The sequence below is a fragment of the Microcaecilia unicolor genome, chromosome 4 (genome assembly GCF_901765095.1).
Source record: "Microcaecilia unicolor chromosome 4, aMicUni1.1, whole genome shotgun sequence".
Classification (NCBI taxonomy): domain Eukaryota; kingdom Metazoa; phylum Chordata; class Amphibia; order Gymnophiona; family Siphonopidae; genus Microcaecilia; species Microcaecilia unicolor.
This window is the reverse complement of record NC_044034.1, coordinates 110,088,991-110,112,021: the sequence shown is the minus strand read 5'-3', so window position 1 is coordinate 110,112,021 and position 23,031 is coordinate 110,088,991. Positions and strand designations below refer to the sequence as shown.

Here is a 23,031-nt window from a genome sequence, read left to right as displayed (position 1 = left end):
GTTTTGGGTCATTGTCGTGCTGGAAGACCCAGCCACGACCCATTTTTAAGGCCCTGGCGGAGGGAAGGAGGTTGTCACTCAGAATTGTACGGTACATGGCCCCATCCATTCTCCCATTGATGCGGTGAAGTAGTCCTGTGCCCTTAGCAGAGAAACACCCCCAAAACATAACATTTCCACCTCCATGCTTGACAGTGGGGACGGTGTTCTTTGGGTCATAGGCAGCATTTCTCTTCCTCCAAACACGGCGAGTTGAGTTCATGCCAAAGAGCTCAATTTTTGTCTCATCTGACCACAGCACCTTCTCCCAATCACTCTCGGCATCATCCAGGTGTTCACTGGCAAACTTCAGACGGGCCGTCACATGTGCCTTCCGGAGCAGGGGGACCTTGCGGGCACTGCAGGATTGCAATCCGTTATGTCGTAATGTGTTACCAATGGTTTTCGTGGTGACAGTGGTCCCAGCTGCCTTGAGATCATTGACAAGTTCCCCCCTTGTAGTTGTAGGCTGATTTCTAACCTTCCTCATGATCAAGGATACCCCACGAGGTGAGATTTTGCGTGGAGCCCCAGATCTTTGTCGATTGACAGTCATTTTGTACTTCTTCCATTTTCTTACTATGGCACCAACAGTTGTCTCCTTCTCGCCCAGCGTCTTACTGATGGTTTTGTAGCCCATTCCAGCCTTGTACAGGTGTATGATCTTGTCCCTGACATCCTTAGACAGCTCCTTGCTCTTGGCCATTTTGTAGAGGTTAGAGTCTGACTGATTCACTGAGTCTGTGGACAGGTGTCTTTCATACAGGTGACCATTGCCGACAGCTGTCTGTCATGCAGGTAACGAGTTGATTTGGAGCATCTACCTGGTCTGTAGGGGCCAGATCTCTTACTGGTTGGTGGGGGATCAAATACTTATTTCCCTCTGCAGAATGCAAATAAATTCATATACTTTCCACAATGTGATTTTCCGGATTTAATTTGTGATGTGCTATCTCTCACTGTTACCAATAACCTACCCTTCAATTATGGGCTGCTCATGTCTTTGTCAGTGGGCAAACTTACAAAATCAGCAAGGGATCAAATACTTATTTCCCCCACTGTATGTCTTTGGTAGAGGGTTGTGAAACACAGCTGTAGTTTATTCATCTGATCCTAATATGCTCATTGGGTGTTGCCACTAGGTGTTAATGGTGAAACAAGCAAGACAAACCTCCCTTGCGGTGCAATGAAAGCTTCCTTCCCTGTTTTCTAAGCTCAGTTTTTGTAGTGCTTGCATACCTCATATTATTAATGCAGTGTTTAAACTGACCAAAACTGCTTTTAACAGTTTTGGCTGCATCTGAAACTGCAGCCAAAACTTACTGCCTGGTTTCAGCCAAAGTGAAAGCTGAAACTGAAAACTCAAGTTTGGTTGTGTGAATGTGAACCAATGAGGCCCACTGGGGATTGTCGGACCTTGCAGTTGGCAGCACTCTGCTAAACCCATTGGAGTTTACCCTTCAACATAGGCTGACAACTGGGAGAGCCATTTTAACAAGGACTTATCAACAAATCTGGTATGTTTAGGTTCCCAAGTTAATGCAGATGTAGCTAAATATCTTCTGAGACAGGAACTTTGTGAGAACGTGTTAAAAAAAAAAATTCCAGCTTTTTTTGCTTACCCAAACTGTGCACAAGGAACAAGAGAAAATAGCATTAAGATGTTTCCCATTTTGTATTTAGTTATAAAACTGATTAAAGACAAGCATGATATAGATTTTTACTAAAATAGGGGAAAGGAGTCCAGACACTGGTCTGAATTGTGGACATTATACAAGCCTGATGGCACAATTCAAAATAAAAATACCCATTGATTTTACTAAATGCGAGAACTACATGCTCTGAAAATTTACAATCGAGCAATACATTTCTTCTGAAATTATTTTCTAATATATAAACTTAATTTCATGGTAATAATTCCTTACTAATACTATAAATCGGCCAGTATTTGTGCTTGAAAACAATCACTGCAGGTTCCTTTCTCATAGAATCTAGCTTCTGTGTATGCCACAAGTTTGATTAAAATGCTGTCTCTTTATCATACCCAACAGAGCCTGGAAATTCTTTAGAATCACCCAAATAGTATCCAACCCAGAAAATGTATACATATGTATGTGTATATACATAATATAATAGTTTAAATAATGCAAGCAAAATACCACCGCACATGTGGACTTCAGCTAATGAAAACAAATTAAAAGCTGCAGTGCTTTTACAAGGGCTGACTTTGTCGCATTTGGAGTGACAGCTGATCTCATATTGCCACAGAGAGACTAATTCCTAAGGGGTTTATCATCCCAAATTTACAGATTTAAATTCATGCTAAACTTTTGTATCAAGCATTTATTTGGAATACTCTGTTTACCGTATAAACTACTATGCAAGATCATAACTTGCATAGTAGAAGATTAAAAGATGTTACCAGAACTCCAGTTTATCAAAATAGAAAAGAATAGATATTAGATAATAGTTTTGTACACTTGCCGCCCTTTAAAACTATTAAAGGCCTTTACAAACAAATTTTTATGGCCTCTTTTAATAAAAAATGGAAGTAAAACAAAAAAGATAATTTGAAGTAAACTTTTTTAAAAAAAATTTTTGGTTCACTTTTTTAACTCGCAATCACATTATACAAAAAGAATGCAAAGAATAACCCCTTCCCCCCAGACTACCTTAAAGTCCCTGGTGGTCTAGTGGTGTAGTCAGGGCAGGAGTGATCTGCACTGATTTTACATATGTGGGCTTTACTCTCAAAATAACTACCTTGACCTCTTGAGGCAGTCTTGCAAGATTGCCACTAGAGGTCATGGCAGCTGTTTTGAGAGCAGAGCCAGCATGGGCAGAAATGACTGGGGATCATTTCTGTCTTGAGTACACACCCCCTAGATTGCCAGGGACTTTGAGATTCACCCATGTGGAGAGGAGGGGGGAGGTAAAGAGACATACAGGACAAAGCACACATTTTCAGTTTCCACTGAAAATTCATGGTCACTTTTGGCTGAAACCAAAACCACATCAGTAGCCTTTCAGCTGAAATTGAAACTGGGCAGAAAACAAAATTGGTCGGCCTCTAATTCAGTGGTACTTCATAGAGGAACATTTTTCAAATATATATATTTTTTAAACTTAAGCTAATATTTAGGTACTATTAAATTTTCTGTATTTTGATGTCTGTATTAATTACCAATCACATTAATTTCTTTTAGTTGGGTTGAAAGCTTTGGGCACGAAGGATTGGGATTGTTGCTGGATATCTTGGAAAGACTGCTAAATGGCAAACAGTAAGTGCATCTTATAAGTAATATTCAATAGCAAATACCTGCTGCATTTCTCCGCTATTAGTTATTCATTTATAATCATCTTTTAATACAGTCAAGAAAAAATAGAAAAGAAGATTCAGCATAAAGTTGTGCAGTGTTTGAAGGCTTTTATGAACAACAAGGTATGTTATACTTGCTAATTGCCAATTTTGTTGTCCTTTATTTGTTCTTCACTATGATTTTTTGAAGTATGTTGTTTTGACTTCAAATTTTAGTAGATTAATTGATGAAAAAAACCAGAGTAGTGACTTAGAGCAATTAATGGGCCGATGATCAGAAGCAAACACGTTTGCTACCGCCCCATGATCAGAGCCCCCGAGCGCGTGAAACAATGTGATTGTGGGCTCTGAACACAGCTAGCATGCAAATCAGGGCTAAACCTATTCATCCCCAATGATCAGCGACCAGCGCACTGAAGATTGGGTCTCCGGCCTTGGCAAACCCTAGGCCAGCTCAGAGCTGGCATTAGGGCTTGCAGACCATTGGGGAGGAATGGTAAGCCCTGACCAGGTAGGGGGGTGGGGAAAAGCTGCTAGACCACCAGTTGGGGGGGAGGGGATTCACCTGTGGCGCACTGGGCCACCAGGGACATCCAAGGGATGTTTGGGGGGGGGGGCTGGAAACCCACTGGATCTCCATTCCCCCCTGAATCTATGTCGGGGGGGGGGGGGGGGGGTTGGGTTCGGAGGTTCGCTGGACCTCCAGCCCCCTGTTGCTGTGGGGAGGGGGTATCGGGTCGGGGGCAGACCTCCAGCCCCCGTTTTGCTTGGTTCAGGCGGGGGTAGTTGGGATCTGGTGGGCCAATGGATCTCCAGCCCCTGTGTTTGACAGATCTGGGCTTTTGACAGCTCAGACCTGTCAAAGAAGTGCGGGAGGACTTCTACCCCGTGATCAGAGAGAATTGTGTTCTTAAATTTGCACACAATTATCTCTGATCATAGATCCTGTAAAGCCCCGTTCTGTTCCAGCGCTATTTTTAGAGCGCTGTTTGGAACAGCACGGGGCTTTTGATCATCTGCTCAGAATCAACCTATTGGTAAACTAAGGGCCTGGTGTAATAAACTCTGGGGTCCTTTTACTAAGAGTGCACCTACAAAAAAAAAAAAAAAAGAAAATTGCAGTGCGTCCATTTTGGGTCTGAGACCTTACCGCCAGTCATTGACTTAGCGCTAAAGTCTCACGTGGTAACCAGGTGGTAATGATCTACGCATGTCAAATGCCACATATCGGACACATGCCAAAAATGAAATTACCACAAAAGCTACACGGTAGCCTGGCGGTAACTCCATTTTGGCATGTGTTGAGCACGTGTAGACGCTTACACGGCTTAGTAAAAGGGCCCCTGTGTTAACCTTGGCACAATGACTTATTTCTGGTTAAGTGCTGAGTGATGTTTTTTTTTTTTTTTTTTTTTTTTTAAAGTTTTGTGTTAATTTGACTGTAGCAAGGATTGTAATGCCGCAAAATCAGTACTAAACTGAGTAAACCCACTGTATAGAATTGGATGGAAATTTAAAAAATTGAGCCTGTAGGGACCCCCAGGCTCCCCAACATGGAGATCCCTGGAGGGAGGGATTCTCGTTAGGGTTCCAGGGTATCCTGAGTCAAGGGACCCTGGCTCGGGGATGTGTGGGTCCAAGCGCAGAGAATTCCTTGTACCTGAGAGCCTGAGCTCAAGACAGATCTTGGACATTAAAATGGAAGTTCTCAAAATATGGGCTATGGGTTTTATGTTTTGGAAAAGTCTATTTTATGGATTTTTCATGTTATGGTTCTGATTTCATATATTTTTTAAATGTCATATGCCTTCAAGTTATACCAAATAGCAAAAATGCAGTTTTCAATTAAAAGATTAAAAGATGTTAGTTTAATATGTATTCTTTTCTATTTTAATAGACAATAGTTCTGTAACCTAGCCACCCCTTAAAACTTTATAGTATGCCTATAACTATTAAAGGCCTTTCCAAATAGGTTTTTAAGACCTGCTTTACATTTTTGAAAATATTAATACAAAAATGAAAGTAAAATAAAAAATTATTTGAAGTAAACTTCTTTTCTTATGATTTAATCTTTTTCATTTTTGGTTCACAATATTTTACTCTGCTGCCTTATGGCTATGATAAGCTTACTACATTAGAATTAAGAGTGAAAAAAACAAAATACTAGCACAGATATTTTAGACGGGGGAGGGGGGGGGGGTGGAGGAGGACCGGGACCAAAGTTAAAAATGTAACACAGTTTTTAAAAGTAGTTTTATTGCCTTGGCCGTAATGTTAGATCACCAATGTCCTGCACAGAGGCATTATAACCAGAAGAAAAAAGGATGTAATGCCTCTCTCTGTACATTCCATTCTCCGAGAACAAGCAGGCTTATAATTCTCACTAGTGGGTGACGCTGACCCGTGTCACTCGATCTGGGATTTATAAAAGTATAAACAGAGCTTTGTGGAGTGCAAGACGTGCTCCACTGTGTATGTGCGAGTACCTTCCTTCCTGCTATGCGAACAATTTCTCCTCAGTTCTTTTTCTGCAGCGGTGAGGAGAGGGTGGTTTTTTTGTTGTTGTTGTTTTTGCCATCTCCTCACATAGCTCGGTCCTAAAGAGCTTTATTTGGCGCCTTTAGGTGATTTTTTAATACATTTTTTCTCCCAATATTGTGTTCCTGTTGTGGAGCCTCCTCTCTTTGTTTTCCCTTAAGTTTTTAATTCTTTTTCTCTGGGTTTAAGTTTCCTTTGTTTTTCGTCATCATCAGGCTGCTTTAGGCCTTGACTTTGGCTGGGAACTTTCCTTTTCTTTTTTGTCCAGTATTTGGTGCACGCTTCGGGCCAAGGCTAAGAAGCATAGTCATATGATGTGGATACTGAAAAGAGTGAAGCCATACCTTCCACAGAAAACTTTCCGCAATCTAGTACAACCCACAAGAGAGTTGCACGGGGACAGAAATCTTACCCATCCCCACCCATCCCCGCAAAACTTTAACCCATCCCAACCCATCCCCGCAAGAATTTAACCCATCCCCGTAAGAATTTAATGGTACATAAAAGAAAATTCCAGTCAGCTCCCTCAGTCTCTCTCTGGATTTGAGCCACAGCACTGTAGGCAAGGACGGAACGGAAGTTGGAACACTCTGGTGCGCATGTGTAAGACTTGTCTCCGATTCACTTGCATTGTGTGCTGAGAGGTCGCCACATGCACGCGCCAGTAGGTCAGGTGACATCTGATTCTCGTACCTGTGTCAGAGCTGAGGTCTGTGCACCAGCCTGGTAGCAAAGAGGATTAATAGTAACATAGTAAGTGACAGCAAATGGACCTGAACGGTCCATCCACTCTGCCAATAGTCACACTCATGATCAATTCATCATTAAATCAACGAGTGTGATATTATATACCTGATTATGGTCTTTCTTTCGTGTTTCTGGAACAAAGACCACAGAAGTCTATCTGGCCCTATCCTTATGTTCCAACTACTGGAGTTGCCGTTGAAGCCCACTCCAGTCTATTCGTCTTCTCATTTGTGGGACACAGACCGTAAAAGTCTGTCCAGCACTGTCCTCATGTTCCAGCCACTGAAGTTGCTGTCTAAGCCCTTTCCAGCCCATCCTAAACCAGATTGCCATGTATGAGACACAGACCATAAAAGTCTGCCAGGTATCAGCCCTAGTTCATCACAGCCAGAGTCGCCATCTAAGCGTCACTTGACACATCCACACACATGCAGCCATTTAAGGTTAGGTTTTATATAACTTCCATTTTCTAATTAGAGATCCTCTGTGTTCATCCCACGTCTTTTTGAATTCCGCCATCATTTGTGACTCTACCACCTCCTTAATGGAAGACTTTCCACATTTGTGCTGTTAAAGCAAGGAAGAAGAAGAGGAGGAGAAGGCAGCACTCAAAGAAATTGGTATTCGGTAGATGAGAGGCTGGTGCAGGTGCAGCTTACACTTCTACGATAAGACCGCATAACTGCTTCCATCCCCGCGGGAGCCTCGCAGGAACTGCCTCCGTCCCTGCGGGAATCCCGCGGGTTCCACAGGATTCCTGCAAACCCCATTCCCGTGCAGCTCTCTAGTGCTCACCCATGCCGACTACTGCAACAGCATCTTCATCTGATGCCAAGCCCAAATCATGAAAAAACTCCAAACAGCCCAAAACACAGCAGCTAGACTCATTTTTGGCAAATCAAGATTCAAAAGCGCAACACCACTTCGTGAAAAACTTCACTGGCTCCCATTCAAGGAACGAATACACTTCAAAGCCCACACAATGATCCACAAGATCCTCAATGGCGAATCCCTAAGCTACATGTCCAACCTGATTGAACTTCCAACCAGAAACTGGACCAGTACTTCTAGAACATATCTCAATCTTCATCTCCCTAACTGCAAAGGCCTTAAATACAAAACCTACTACGCATCCAACTTCTCTGTAATTGGCAGCCAACTCTGGAACGTCATACCTCAACACATCCGCCCTTCCGAAAATTGCTGAAGACTTACCTCTTCAAACAAGCCTACAACCCGTCCTAACTCTCAAACACAACTCCACTCCACTATATCACCCACACTACAATCCCTTAACACATCTTTTACCACTGTCCCACTCAATTTAATTATCCCACTCTATGAAATTATGCTGTCCCTGCGACACTTTGATCTATACTTTGTATCATTTCTGTGACACATCGTACCATACTGAACCTAATCTAAGTAATTATGTCATCTCTTTGATACATTGGTTCCATCCCTGTATTCTCTGTGATACTTTGTATTATACTATGTAAGCCGTATTGAACCTGATATTGTGCATGAAAGAACGGGGTATAAATGCCACAAATAAATAAATAAAAATTGGTCGCCCTCGACACATGGTGCTGGGAGCTCTGGGACGTCGAAGGATTCGGCACCAGAGAAGCGTTGGCACCGGGAGGACCGCTCCCCGTCCATACAGGAGGTGCCAATGTGGAGTCCTCTGTCTGTCCTGGTCATACCCAAGAAGATCAACACCCAGTATTGGATCCACAGCGCACCTGGTTTTGATAAGCCTCAGTTACTTCACAATTACACGGTGGTGGAATCCACTCTCAAAAGGACCAGGAGTTCCGTTCTCTGTCAACCCAGAATAGTATAGAGGTGCCTTTTGTTATTTTAGCCACTAGCACTTTAAAATTCCAGAAGATTTTCCTTGTTGTGAGGGGTTCCTTACTAGAGGTTAGAATCCTGCTAAGTTGGTTGTTTCATTAGTGGTATAGGTCTTCCTGATTACAGCCCTCAATGATTCATAGCTTACTGAGCTCATGGTTTGGAGCTTGAAAGAACCTTTTCTTTTTCAGCTAAAATGTCAAGAAATATGTGAGAAGATGCAGCTCTTTTTTTTACCCTACTCTTTTTTTTTTTTTTTTTTTCCCCCAGCCTGAAACACAGGTGTCCTACATTTATTGGTCAAGGGGAGAAATTTTCCTTCCTAGGAAATGACATTTCTGAAACATACACTTTCCAACATATAAAGTGCACTCCAGTTAAGTGCAAGGGCTCTGGACTGAAGTTTCATTTGCACATAATCCGAGCATACACATAACCAAAGTGACCATGTTAAAAGCTCACAGTTTATTCAGCTTTTGAGCATTTTAGGTGCACAGTTGTAAAAACCGCTGCTACAGCCACTGAATTGCATGGGCGAGGAAGAAAATGGTGGGCATCCTCCCTCCTTTACACCCAGCCATGTGATTCATGCAGCTGTGCATCACTAGCTGTGAGTCAATGAAGGAGAGAGAGGAGAGAGGCAGGATGGACCCCTTTGCCTCATTGGCTCCCAGCTTCATGATATACAACTGCTATGCTGCATGGCAGTTGTATATCATGAAGCTGGGAGCCAGTGTAGTTGGAGGGGCTCTCCTGCCTCTCTCCTCTCCCTCCTTCATTGCCTCACAGCTTGTGATACACAGCTGCATGGCTCACTTGGCATTAGAACTTCACAGGGCTGGGAGTGAATGAGGGAGGGTGCGCCTAAATGGAGTGATGTCAAAAAGAGCTGATTGAGGCATTGCATTTAACTGGAGTATGTGATTATCACTGGTGTTCCAAACCAGAGTAAGTTTATATTAGAATGAATGGGAAAAATTTATATGTTAAGTTTCCATTGCAGATAAGCGGACTGTGTGCTTATCCAACATTCACTTAAGTGGAGTGCATTGTATATAACATTCTCTTCAAGCTTTAGAATTGTGGTTTTAAAAAAATACTTATTCAGGAATCGTTTTTCCTAATCTCTATGCACATTTGTAAGCGCTATATTTAACTATACCAGTTTCTGTCCTGCAGAAGCTAGAACTGATTCTTCCACTGAAAGTCATTCGGACATTTTTGGAGAATTTACCCCTGATGTGTAATTCTTTCCAACATTAGTTTGAAAAGTGAGAGAAGGTAGGATTCTTTTTTAGGAAGTTAAGGAAAGACAGCCAAAATGTGCTCTAGTAGTAAATTAGAAATTTTCTTCCTATTTGGTGTTTTAGGGCAGCGGTTCCCAGTTCAAGGGTCATCTAAGTTGGGTTTTCAGGATATCCACAATGAATATGCTTGAGAGAGATTTGCATACAAAGAAGGCATGGTATGCAAATCTATCTCATTCATATGCATTGTGGATATCCTGAAAACCCAACTTTCTGGGTGTTGCCCCAAGGATTGGTTGAAAATCACTGTTTGAGGATATACTTGGACTTTTAAGACTTCTTGTTTTATCATCTTTATCATCAACTTTATTTGGTATGCTACAGAAAGTAGGAAAACAAAATCTAAGCTATTTAATATAAATTTAACCAAAAAGGGAATAGATCTTGGACATTGAGGAAGACACAGGGTGGCCTAGATTACAATCGTAAAATAAAATCTTAGTTAATATAAAAAATGAAATAGAGTTAGAGATATTAGGACAGAAGGTAGTAAAAAACGATGAGGCTAGCTGTGTTCAATGAGCCTGAGCAGGGACTAATACGTTTTATTTGAAATTACGTCAATTCATACTTGTAAAATGTACATAAATTAAAATTTTGTTTTTGCAATATGTCTTTTTTCCTTTTTTTTGAATGTAGTATGGCTTGGAAAGGATCATGGGAGAAGTAAGAAGTCTTTCATTACTAGCCAAAGCTATTGACCCCAGACAACCTAACATGATGACTGATATTGTGAAACTTCTTTCTGCCATATGCATTGTGGGAGATGAGAACATGTAAGTGATTTTATCATTTCTTAAAGTGTTCTTTTAAATAGACTAATTTTACTCAATTGCTTTTTTTCTTTTTTTTTTTTTTGTTATGCAGAAGTAATTTTAAATCAAAATTCTTAGTATGAGTAACTAAATTAGTATGCAATTTAATATATGCAGGAACTTAATGCATTCTGTTTCAGTTATATTTTTTCAGTTCATTTTTATAAATAAAATAAAATAGAATTGAATTGAATTTCCTAGGAAGTATGTTGTAATCATATATTAAGTTGTTAACCACCGAAGAGGGAGCACCGTTGGTTCTAGGATAGAAATACAGTATTGAAATGCTATATTATGTTTCTTGCTTTTGATGTAGAGGTAAACTGATATTTATTTTGTGTAGGTATTCTGAAATGTCACCACAACAAATGAAAGAATAAATAATAATGGTATCCCCGATTTAAGGTGATAATTTTGGATTAGATTGGAATGGATCAGATTATTGATTTTTATTTTGTTACTTGCTCTTTACTTGATAGAAAAAAGTTAAACATTTTTGCCTATTAACTTTTCTAATTTCTTGTAGTCTTGAAAATATTTTGGAAGCTATAACCACATCAGCAGAAGAAAGAAATCTTGAAAGATTCTTTCCAATTGTTGAAGGTCTCTATGATAATTCTGTGCAGTTGCAGGTTTGTTGCTGAAAGAAAATCTCTTAAGTATTTAAATTGGTATGTTCAGTTTTGTGAAATTATTGGAGTAGTATTTGTAGATGGGAGAGGGTAAGGTATGAGGTTTTTTTTAAAAACAAAAATGGCCCCTACATTAAGTTTAGACTTAATGTATAGGCCCTTCTACTAAAGCTTAGTGTGTGCTAATGGATATTACCATGCACTGCCGCATGGCCCTTAAGTATAAAATAGTGGACATAGATTATGTACATGCTATTGTCCATTAACATGCGCAAAGCTTTGGTAAAAGAGCCCTTTCATTATATTTTAATATTTTACATAAGTACATAAATATTTCCATACTGGGACACACCAAAGATCCATCAAGCCCAGCATCCTGTTTCCAATAGTGGCCAATCCAGGTCACAAATACCTGGCAAGATCCCAAAAAAGTACAAAACATTTTATACTGTTTATCCCAGAACTAGTGGATTTTCCACAAGTCCAATTTAATAATGGAGATGGGCTTTTCCTTTAGGAAGCCGTCAAAAACCTTTTTTTAAACTCCGGTAAGCTAACCGCATTTACCACATTCTCTGTTGTTGCAGGAATTACCACTATTGTTAGCAGAATCTGTGGTACTTCAGGAGTCAAACACCACACACCAGAATGAGAGAGAAATCTTCTTTATTTGCCAGCAAACAAAGTAGGACATCAGCTCTAGCTTTCTCTTCTTCTCTTTCTCAGCTCTCTGGATCCTGCGTCTCCTGTCTGTCCTCTAACGTCTCAGCTCCTTCTCTTCTGTCTGTTGTCTCTCTCTTCTAACGTAAGCTGCCTCTGCTCTCAGTTATATAGGGTCCTACACCTCTCTAGCCCCCCTTTCTCACCAGATGGTAAAGAATAGATTGATTACCCTGTCTTGAACTAATTATCTCTATACATTTATTCAAAAATATCAGTTACATAGGTTTCAGATATTTCCTAAACTGACCTATGACCTGGGGCCTCTCACGCTAGACAATGTGGCACCTATCTCCTGTATTTTATTATTATATTCTTATATTCCCAGTCATATGGGTTCATTGAGGGGCTAAGGGGCCAGTCTTGCTTAATGGCACACAGGCATAGTTTGTTATTACTTTCAGGACCAGTCCTACACTTAGCTATTCATCAAGGAGAAGAGAGTTGACTTGTCCTGACCTCTTTCACCTATTAGTTTCATACACAAAACTAGCTAGGACTGTGGATAATTCAAACCAGATGATGACCTCTTAAACCGCAGACAATCTCACTTGAAAAGTCAGCCACTGATGTAACACTGAATTGAAAAGATATTCTACATAGAAATAGAACTTATTAATTAAACAGAATAAAACATATTTTAAAATAAGCAGAAATCAGAATTCCTTATAAGACAAAATCTAACTCATCTAGAATATCTAAACTATCTTCTTCTAGACAGCATTAGCCTAATCCTTTAATCTGCCTGCAAAACTGTCCAGTATGCCTTGCTTATAATGGCCTCCAGATGTGGTAAAATAATATCTATGGACAATCCATCACTCAAAACAGGACAAAGAAAGTTTCATTTCTCACTGACCTTTCTAACCTCTAGTCTAGCAAAAGCTAGACTTCTGAGTAAATTAAACCCAGATGGCATTCTTCCACTTTACAGGACTGAAAAGTTAAACACCAAATTAATATGATTTCTTTGCCCAAGCTGCCTCACTGTCAATGAATTCCAGAGTTTAATTACACGTTGAAGGATAGGAAACAGAGAGTGGGGTTAAATGGGCAGTATTCACAATGGAGAAGGGTAGTTAGCGGGGTTCCTCAGGGGTCCGTGCTAGGACCGCTGCTTTTTAATATATTTATAAATGATATAGAGATGGGAGTAACTAGCGAGGTAATTAAATTTGCTGATGACACAAAGTTATTCAAAGTCATTAAATCACGACAGGATTGTGAAAAATTACAAGAGGACCTTACGAGACTGGGAGACTGGGCGGCTAAATGGCAGATGATGTTTAATGTGAGCAAGTGCAAGGTGATGCATGTGGGAAAAAAGAACCCGAATTATAGCTACGTCATGCAAGGTTCCACGTTAGGAGTTACGGACCAAGAAAGGGATCTGGGTGTCGTCGTCGATAACACGCTGAAACCTTCTGCTCAGTGTGCTGCTGCGGCTAAGAAAGCGAATAGAATGTTGGGTATTATTAGGAAAGGTATGGAAAACAGGTGTGAGGATGTTATAATGCCGTTGTATCGCTCCATGGTGTGACCGCACCTTGAGTATTGTGTTCAATTCTGGTCGCCGCATCTCGAGAAAGATATAGTAGAATTGGAAAAGGTGCAGCGAAGGGCGACTAAAATGATAGCGGGGATGGGACGACTTCCCTATGAAGAAAGACTAAGGGGGCTAGGGCTATACAGCTTGGAGAAGAGACGGCTGAGGGGAGACATGATAGAGGTATATAAAATAATGAGTGGAGTGGAACAGGTGGATGTGAAGCTTCTGTTCACGCTTTCCAAAAATACTAGGACTAGGGGGCATGCGATGAAACTACAGTGTAGTCAATTTAAAACAAATCGGAGAAAATTTTTCTTCACCCAACGTGTAATTAAACTCTGGAATTCGTTGCCGGAGAAAGTGGTGAAGGCGGTTAGCTTAGCAGAGTTTAAAAAGGGGTTGGACGGTTTCCTAAAGGACAAGTCCATAAACCGCTACTAAACGGACTTGGAAAAATCCAAAATTCCAGGAATAACATGTATAGAATGTTTGTACGTTTGGGAAGCTTGCCAGGTGCCCTTGGCCTGGATTGGCCGCTGTCGTGGACAGGATGCTGGGCTCGATGGACCCTTGGTCTTTTCCCAGTATGGCATTACTTATGTACTTATGTTGAGTGAAGAAACATTTTCTCTGATATGTTTTAAATTTACTACTTTGTAGCTTCGTCACATGCCCCCTAGTTCTAGTATTTTTGAAAAGCGTAAACAGACGCTTCAAGTCTACCCGTTCAACTCCACTACAACAAATCTAACCACCGAAGGAACAGACAACTAATAAAAATAAACACATCGAACCCTCCCACAGAACCACACCGCTTAATCCAACTAGGATACATCAACGCAAGATCAGCAGTAAGCAACTCAGTAGATATACTAGACTGGATTACCACAGATAATTTAGACCTTCTTTTCATCACAGAAACCTGGTTCCACAGCCCTACAGACCCCGCCATATTAGAGACATGCCCACCAGAATACAAAATCACCCACTGGACAAGAAAAGGAAAAAGAGGGGGCGGAATAGCCATAATTTACAAACCCGAATTCACCATCACAACCACGGGCGAATCCACTTCTCCACAACTCGAAATTGCCTCGACAAGAATCAGTCACCCAAACCTACTAGGACACCTCAACGCAATCCTATTTTACAGACCACTAGGAAAATGGCAAGACTCCCAAATGCAACTTATGGACTTCATCTCAAACACATGTGTCTCTGCCTCAAACATCCTCATCATAGGAGATATCAACCTACACCTTGAAGACGACACCTCTACAGGCACACGAGAATGCAAAGAATTCTTAAAACTCTGGGATCTGCACGCACCTAACACGCAAACAACACACACAAAAGGACATACACTAGACATTACACACACATTCGATCCAGACTTAAATATACTACTTACTGACACAAGATGGACACCTACACTATGGTCAGACCACCATAAAGCATATGTCTCCCTCAACTGGCGAAGAACACACATAAACACAATCAACAAACATGAACGAACAACATACACCATGAGAGGCAAAATAGACCCCACAACATTCTGGCAACAAATCTACCAGAACGAATGGTTAACAAATGCTGACACCATCCAATTCCTCCAAGAATGGGACGATATATGCACAACAGCATTAGACAAAATCGCCCCAATCCAAACCAGAACATCACATAGGAAAAAATCAAACCCATGGTTCACCGAAGAGCTGAAAAACTTAAAACACAAGTCAGGAAACTAGAACGTGCATGGAACAAAAAGAAAGATGAACAAACACTAAATGCCTGGAAACTACTTAGGAGGAAATACAAATATACCATAAAACAGACTAAAAGACTACATTACAAAAAATGATAGGACCCAACTATAAAGACACACACAAACTCTTCTACCTTGTGAATAAATTGCTAGACACCTCACCAGCTACAAACAACAGCAAAGACATACCAGATGTCGACAACCTTGCGAAACACTTTAAGGAGAAAATTATACAACTACGACTTAAAATACCCGCCAGCGCTATTGAATACGCCACACTTCTAGACTGTCTAGACCCAGAAGACAGAATTTACCCAGCAGACAGAACCTGAACCGAATTCGAATTATTATCAGAAGACCTCATCTCTGAAACACTTAAACGATTTGCTAAATCCTACTGCAAACTAGACAAATGCCCAAACAACCTCATGAAATCAGCTCCTCGGCAATTTGTAATAGACCTAATGAACCATGTAAACTTCAAGCTACAAAACGGACTCTTCCCAAAGGAAAAATCTTACTCACCCCAATACCCAAAGATACAAAGAAAAGTGGAAGCGAAATAACCAATTACAGACCAGTAGCATCCATACCACTAATAACCAAAATAACCAAAGGGATGGGAACAAAACAACTTACAAACTATTTAAACAAGTTCTCAATACTACATGATGCCCAATCAGGATTCCGATCGAACCACAGCACAGAAACAGTACTAATTACCCTAATGACTAAATTCAAACAAATAATCGCAACCAGCAACAACATACTTCTCCTACAATTCGACGTCAAGTGCCTTTGATATGGTCGACCACGGAATTCTATTGCACATACTTGAATACTTTGGCATCGGAGGAAATGTCCTAAACTGGTTCAAGGGGTTCCTAACCCTGCGTTCATATCAAGTCACATCAAACTCAAATACGTCCGATTCATGGATACCTGAATGTGGAGTACCTTCAAGGATCACCCCTCTCACCAACCATTTTCAACATAATTATGATCCCACTGGCAAAACTCCTATCAAATCATAACCTCAACCCATATATATACGCCGACGATGTAACAATATACATACCTTTCAAACAAGATATCAAAGAAATATCCAACAAAATTAACCAAAGTCTACACATCATGAACACCTGGGCAGATGCATTTCGACTGAAACTAAACGCGGAAAAAAACTCAATGCCTAATACCTCCCAATACAACACGAATGAATTTACCACCTTAAACACACCAAAACTAAACCTTCCAATCTCAGAAACTTTAAAAATCCTTGGAGTCACTATTGATCGCCACCTAACACTCGAAACCCATGCAAACAACACAACCAAAAAGATGTTCTACTGCATGTGGAAACTGAAAAGAATAAGACCATTCTTCCCAAGATCCGTCTTTCGCATCCTAGTGCAATCCCTCGTAATCAGCCATCTGGATTACTGCAATTCACTATACGCAGGTTGTAAAGAGCAAATACTGAGGAGACTTCAAACAGCCCAGAACACAGCAGCCAGACTCATCTTCGGAAAACCGAAATACGAAAGTGCAAAACCCTTACGAGAGAAGCTACACTGGCTCCCACTCAAGGAACGCATTACTTTTAAAGTATGCACATTAGTCCACAAAATAATCCACGGTGAAGCTCCAGCCTACATGTCTGACTTAATAGACCTACCACCCAGGAACGCTAAAAGATCATCTCGAACTCTCCTTAACCTCCACTTCCCTAATTGCAAAGTCATAAAATACAAGGCGCTGCACGCATCAACCTTTTCTTACATAAGCACGCAATTCTGGAATATACTACCGCGCAACTTGAAAACAATCCACGAACTAACCAACTTCCGCAAATTACTAAAGACTCATCTCTTTGATAAAACTTACTGTAAGGATCAATACATATGAAGTCCACACTTACTGTTCCAGAAATACACCAATACATTCTTTTTTGAACTCTCATCTCCCGTAATTTTATCACACTAAAACCTTCACTCACAAAAAATGTTATACTGAATGTTCATTTGCTAAGGTTCTATTACCCTATTAATTTCCCGTTCTCTTTCCATTGTTCCATTGTTCTTTTCCTTGTCCTATTCCCCAACAATACATCGACTCTGTCTTCGCTTAAATTCTCACAATGTAATCCATAACTGAATTGTAACAAATTGTATTTCCATTATTTACAATGTATTGTAAGCCACACTGAACCCGCAAATAGGTGGGAAAATGTGGGATACAAATGCAATAAATAAATATAGACCACTATCATATCTCACCTCAGCCGCCTTTTCTCCAAGCTGAAGAGCCCTAGCCGCTTTAGCCTTTCCTCATAGGGAAGTCGTCTCTTTTCCTTTATCATTATTGTTGCCCTTCTCTGCACCTTTTCTAATTCCACTATCTTTTTTGAGATGTGGCAACCAGATTTAAACACAATATTCGAGGTGAGGTCGCACCATGGACCGATACAAAGGCATTATAACGTCCTCACTTTTGTTTTCCATTCCTTTCCTAATAATATCTTAGCAGCAGCAGCACACTGAGCAGAAGGTTTCAACGTATCATACAACGACAACACCTAGATCCCTTTCTTGGTCAGTGACTCCTAACATGGAACCTTGCATGTCGTAGCTATATTTTGGGTTCCTCTTTCCCACATGTATCACTTTGCACTTGCTCACATTAAATATCATCTGTCATTTAGACGCCCAGTCTCACAGTCTTGTAAGGTCCTCTTGTAATTTTTCACAATCCTCCTGCGATTTAACGACTTTGAATAACTTTGTGTCATCAGCTAATTTAATTACCTCACTAGTGAGTCCTATCTCTAGGTCATTTATAAATATGCTAAAAAGCAGTGGTCCCAGCACAGACCCTTGGGGAACCCCAATAACTACCCTTCCACTTTGAGAATACTGACCATTTAACCCTACTCTCTGTTTTTTATCTTTTAACCAGTTTTTAATCCATAATAGGACAGTACCTCCTATCCCATGACTCTCCAATTTCCTCTGGAGTCTTTCATGAGGTACTTTGTCAAACGCCTTCTGAAAATCCAGATACACAATATCAACTGGCTCACCTTTATCCATATGTTTGTTCACCCCTTCAAAGAAATGTAGTAGATTGGTGAGGTAAGATTTCCATTCACTAAATCCATGTTTGCTTTGTCTCAATCCATGCTTGTGAATATACTCCGTAATTTTGTTTTTTATAATAGTCGCTACCGTTTTGCCTGGCACCGACGTCAGACTTACCAGTCTATAATTTCCTGGATCTCCTCTGGAACCTTTTTTAAAAATTGGTGTTACATTGACCACCCTCCAATCTTCTGGTACCTCGCTTGATTTTAAGGATAAGTAAACCTGGAGGACGTAATGGGGCAGTTCGGCAAACTGAAGAGTAGCAAATCTCCTGGACCGGATGGTATTCATCCTAGAGTACTGATAGAACTGAAAATGAGCTTGCGGAGCTACTGCTAGTGATATGCAACTTATCCTTAAAATCGAGCGTGGTACCAGAAGATTGGAGGGTGGCCAGTGTAACGCCCATTTTTAAAAAAGGCTCCAGGGGAGATCCGGGAAATTATAGACCGGTGAGTCTGACGTCGGTGCCGGGGAAAATGGTAGAGGCTATTATTAAAAACAAAATTACAGAGCACATCTAAGGACATGGATTATTGAGACCGAGTCAGCACGGCTTTTGTGTGGGGAAATCTTGCCTGACCAATTTACTTCAATTCTTTGAAGGAGTAAACAAACATGTGGACAAAGAGGAGCTGGTTGATAATGTGTATCTGGATTTTCAAAAGGCGTTTGACAAGGTACCTCATGAAAGGCTACAGAGGAAATCGGAGGGTCATGGGATAGGAGGAAATGTCCTATTGTGGATTAAAAACTGGTTGAAGGATAGGAAACAGAGAGTGGGGTTAAATGGGCAGTATTCACAATGGAGAAGGGTAGTTAGTGGGGTTCCTCAGGGGTCTGTGCTAGGACCGCTGCTTTTTAATATATTTATAAATGATTTAGAGATGGGAGTAACTAGCGAGGTAATTAAATTTGCTGATGACACAAAGTTATTCAAAGTCGTTAACTCGCGACAGGATTGTGAAAAATTACAAGAGGACCTTACGAGACTGGGAGACTGGGCGGCTAAATGGCAGATGACATTTAATGTGAGCAAGTGCAAGGTGATGCATGTAGGAAAAAAGAACCCGAATTATAGCTACATCATGCAAGGTTCCACGTTAGGAGTTACGGACCAAGAAAGGGATCTGGGTGTCGTCGTCGATAATACACTGAAACCTTCTGCTCAGTGTGCTGCTGCGGCTAGGAAAGCGAATAGAATGTTGGGTATTATTAGGAAAGGTATGGAAAACAGGTGTGAGGATGTTATAATGCCGTTGTATCGCTCCATGGTGCGACCGCACCTTGAGTATTGTGTTCAATTCTGGTCGCCGCATCTCAAGAAAGATATAGTAGAATTGGAAAAGGTGCAGCGAAGGGCGACTAAAATGATAGCGGGGATGGGACGACTTCCCTATGAAGAAAGACTAAGGAGGCTAGGGCTATTCAGCTTGGAGAAGAGACGGCTGAGGGGAGACATGATAGAGGTATATAAAATAATGAGTGGAGTGGAACAGGTGGATGTGAAGTGTCTGTTCACGCTTTCCAAAAATACTAGGACTAGGGGGCATGCGATGAAACTACAGTGTAGTAAATTTAAAACAAATCGGAGAAAAGTTTTCTTCATCCAACGTGTAATTAAACTCTGGAATTCATTGCCGGAAAATGTGGTGAAGGCGGTTAGCTTAGCAGAGTTTAAAAAGGGGTTGGACGGTTTCCTAAAGGACAAGTCCATAAACCGCTACTAAACGGACTTGGAAAAATCCAAAATCCCAGGAATAACATGTATAGAATGTTTGTACGTTTGGGAAGCTTGCAAGGTGCCCTTGGCCTGGATTGGCCGCTGTCGTGGACAAGATGCTGGGCTCGATGGACCCTTGGTCTCTTCCCAATATGGCATTACTTATGTACTAACAATAGCTCCGCAAGTTCATTTTTCAGTTCTATCAGTGCTGTGGGATGAATACCACCTGGTCCAGGAGATTTGCTACTTTTTTTTTTTTTTTTTTTTTGTAGAACTGCCCCATTACATCCTCCAGGTTTATAGAGAATTCTTTCAGTTTCTCCGACTCGTCAGCTTCGAATACCATTTCTGGCACCGGTATCTCTCCCAAATCTTCCTCAGTGAAGACTGAAGCAAAGAATTCATTTTATTTCTCCGCTATGGCTTTGTCTTCCCTGATCGCCCCTTTTACCCCTCGGTCATCTAGCAGTCAAACCGATTCTTTTGCCGGCTTCCTACTTTTAATGTACCTAAACATTTTTTTACTATGTGTTTTTACCTCCAACGCAATCTTTTTTTCGAAGTTCCTCTTGGCTTTCCTTATCAGTGCTTTGCATTTTACTTGACATTCCTTATGCTGTTCCTTATTATTTTCAGTCGGTTCCTTTTTCCATTTTCTGAAGGATTTTCTTTTAACTCTAATAGCTTCCTTCACCTCACTTTTTAACCATGTTGGCTGTTGTTAGGTCTTCCGTCCTCCTTTTTTAATATGCGAAATATATTTGTCCTGGGCTTCCAAGATGGTGTTTTGAACAGCATCCATGCCTGATGTAAATTTTTGACCCATAAAATAAATTTATATGGTTTCTACACAGAAACAGGTTATTGAATACAATAGCCAGCAAACAAAAAAGAAAAAAGTTTATCAAGCAATTAACCAAAATACACAATAAATGAAGCCCACCTTGAGAGAGAAAAGCAATAAATAACACCATATAATGAAGCTCTATATACTAACCCCATCAAAGGACACTACCTAATTCTAATCCTACCTCCCTGTCAAGCCATGTTTTTCTATCTATTGATAGCTGATCTAACACTTATATGTCTTAATAGATTGACCCTAGCTGTATCTGAAAAAATTGTGAACTTTTACAAAAATGTAAATCAATATAATTCTCAAACAAAGGAGAAAAGTGTCTTCCAAACTGATATGAATTATAATGTTTTTATATATTCTTCTTTGGACATTGAGACAGGACTTAACAAGGATCTGGGTTTTCTAGCCCATTAATAACCATAAAATTGTATTTCTCTGTTTATCACCCTCCTCTCACCTACCCATACCCATCCTGTTAGAATATCAATGAAATGCTTTGATGTCCCCATGCATACCTCCTACCCACCCCCACCCTGTCAGACTGTCAAAGTAATGCTTGGAAGTTTCACTTATATATATATATATATATATATATATATATATATATATATACTATCTGCTACCACATTTGGTTATTTCCGATCTGATGAAGAAGGGCAACCTTCGAAAGCTAATCAAGAAATGTATTAAGTTATGTCCAATAAAAAAGATATCATCTTTATTTTCTTTTCCATGTTTTATTTTGTTTGATCTCTATTGGACACTTTTAGAAATTGGGAATGTAGGATATATGTGTATCAAAGAATGGTTAGGGCGAAGCCCAGTAGGGTCACTCCATGGTATTGGGTGCCCTAGTTGAATCTTCAGCCTTGTGCGACCAGTCTCCCCCCCCCCCCCCCCCTCCCACTTAGTTTTCAGGTTCTCTGTTTGCCTCTGCCTGAGGAAATGGTAGAATAAGGACTGCAGTTACAAATCCAAATTGTACCTACAGTATGTTATTTATATTCATTAGGGATATTCTGAAAATCTGACCTGCTTACAACCTTCAACAACTGCCTGAGGTAGAAAAGCTGTCCAGCTGACAGCAATCCCATATAGACTGTACAAGCAATGCCATGCTGTGGACAACTACTCTTGTTCTATCAGAGATTTTTCATTGTTTTCCAAGTTTTGTCGTGATTTAAACAGTTCCATATAACTTCCATGTTATAACAATGTTTGGCATATGAAATTGCATTTAGACATTTTATTTATTTGTGATTTTCTATACTATTTAATCTGACTTTAGAGACAGCTTCTTAGAGGAGCCCATGGTTTTAAAATTAGAACAATCAGAAGAAGAAAGCCTTTACTAAGCCACGTAAGGCTCTACGCGTGCCCAGCAGGCGCCAAAATGAGCTTACTGCCCGACAACCGTTTGCCTCTTGTGGTTATTTCATTTTTGGCACGCATCCACTATGCGCATCTGGAAAATATTTTTTATTTTTGGACACACGTAATGGACACGTGCCAAGTGGCATCTGATGCACCTAGGTCGTTACTGCGCAGTTTTCTTAGCCCTAGGTCTATGGCTTGCAGTAAGGTCAGACACCCAAATTGTTCACACGGCAGTTTTGATTTTGTTGCACGTCCATTTTCAGGGGGGGGAGGTATGTGTGCTGAAAAATATTTCTGCGTGCGCCTAAAACCCGCAAAACTCTCTAAGCATATTCTGTAACGATGTGCGCCAAACTTGTAACACGCAGACAAAAAGGGGCCTGGTTATGGTGGGAAAATGGGCGTTTTTGTGGGTGTTCTGAAATTTATGTGCCTAGTTATAGAATATGGCCCAGTATGTCTAAATCTACACCCTGGGATTTGGTGTAAATGGATGCACATAGATTTAGGCGCTGAAATATCAACTAAGTGTATCTATAATCAGTGCTTAAATCTAGGCACCGATTAGCTGATTTTTTTTTTTTAAGGCCCCTTGCTGTGTGAGCCCATACCACCACCTATTTAGTGGGCAGTTAAGG

General features: G+C 40.6%; 1 protein-coding gene across 5 annotated transcripts in view; it reads left to right on the top strand.

Annotated features, from left to right (window-relative positions):
- DIAPH3 (diaphanous related formin 3) overlaps positions 1 to 23,031 on the top strand; it is a 494,215-nt gene that overhangs the window by 84,375 nt on the left and 386,809 nt on the right. For all 5 annotated transcript variants that reach the window (XM_030200561.1, XM_030200564.1, XM_030200562.1 and 2 more), the window contains 4 exons: positions 3,246 to 3,320; positions 3,412 to 3,481; positions 10,447 to 10,583; positions 11,149 to 11,254. In XM_030200561.1, the coding sequence (XP_030056421.1) occupies positions 3,246 to 3,320; positions 3,412 to 3,481; positions 10,447 to 10,583; positions 11,149 to 11,254 (388 nt within the window). The remainder of the gene's footprint in view (positions 1 to 3,245; positions 3,321 to 3,411; positions 3,482 to 10,446; positions 10,584 to 11,148; positions 11,255 to 23,031) is intronic.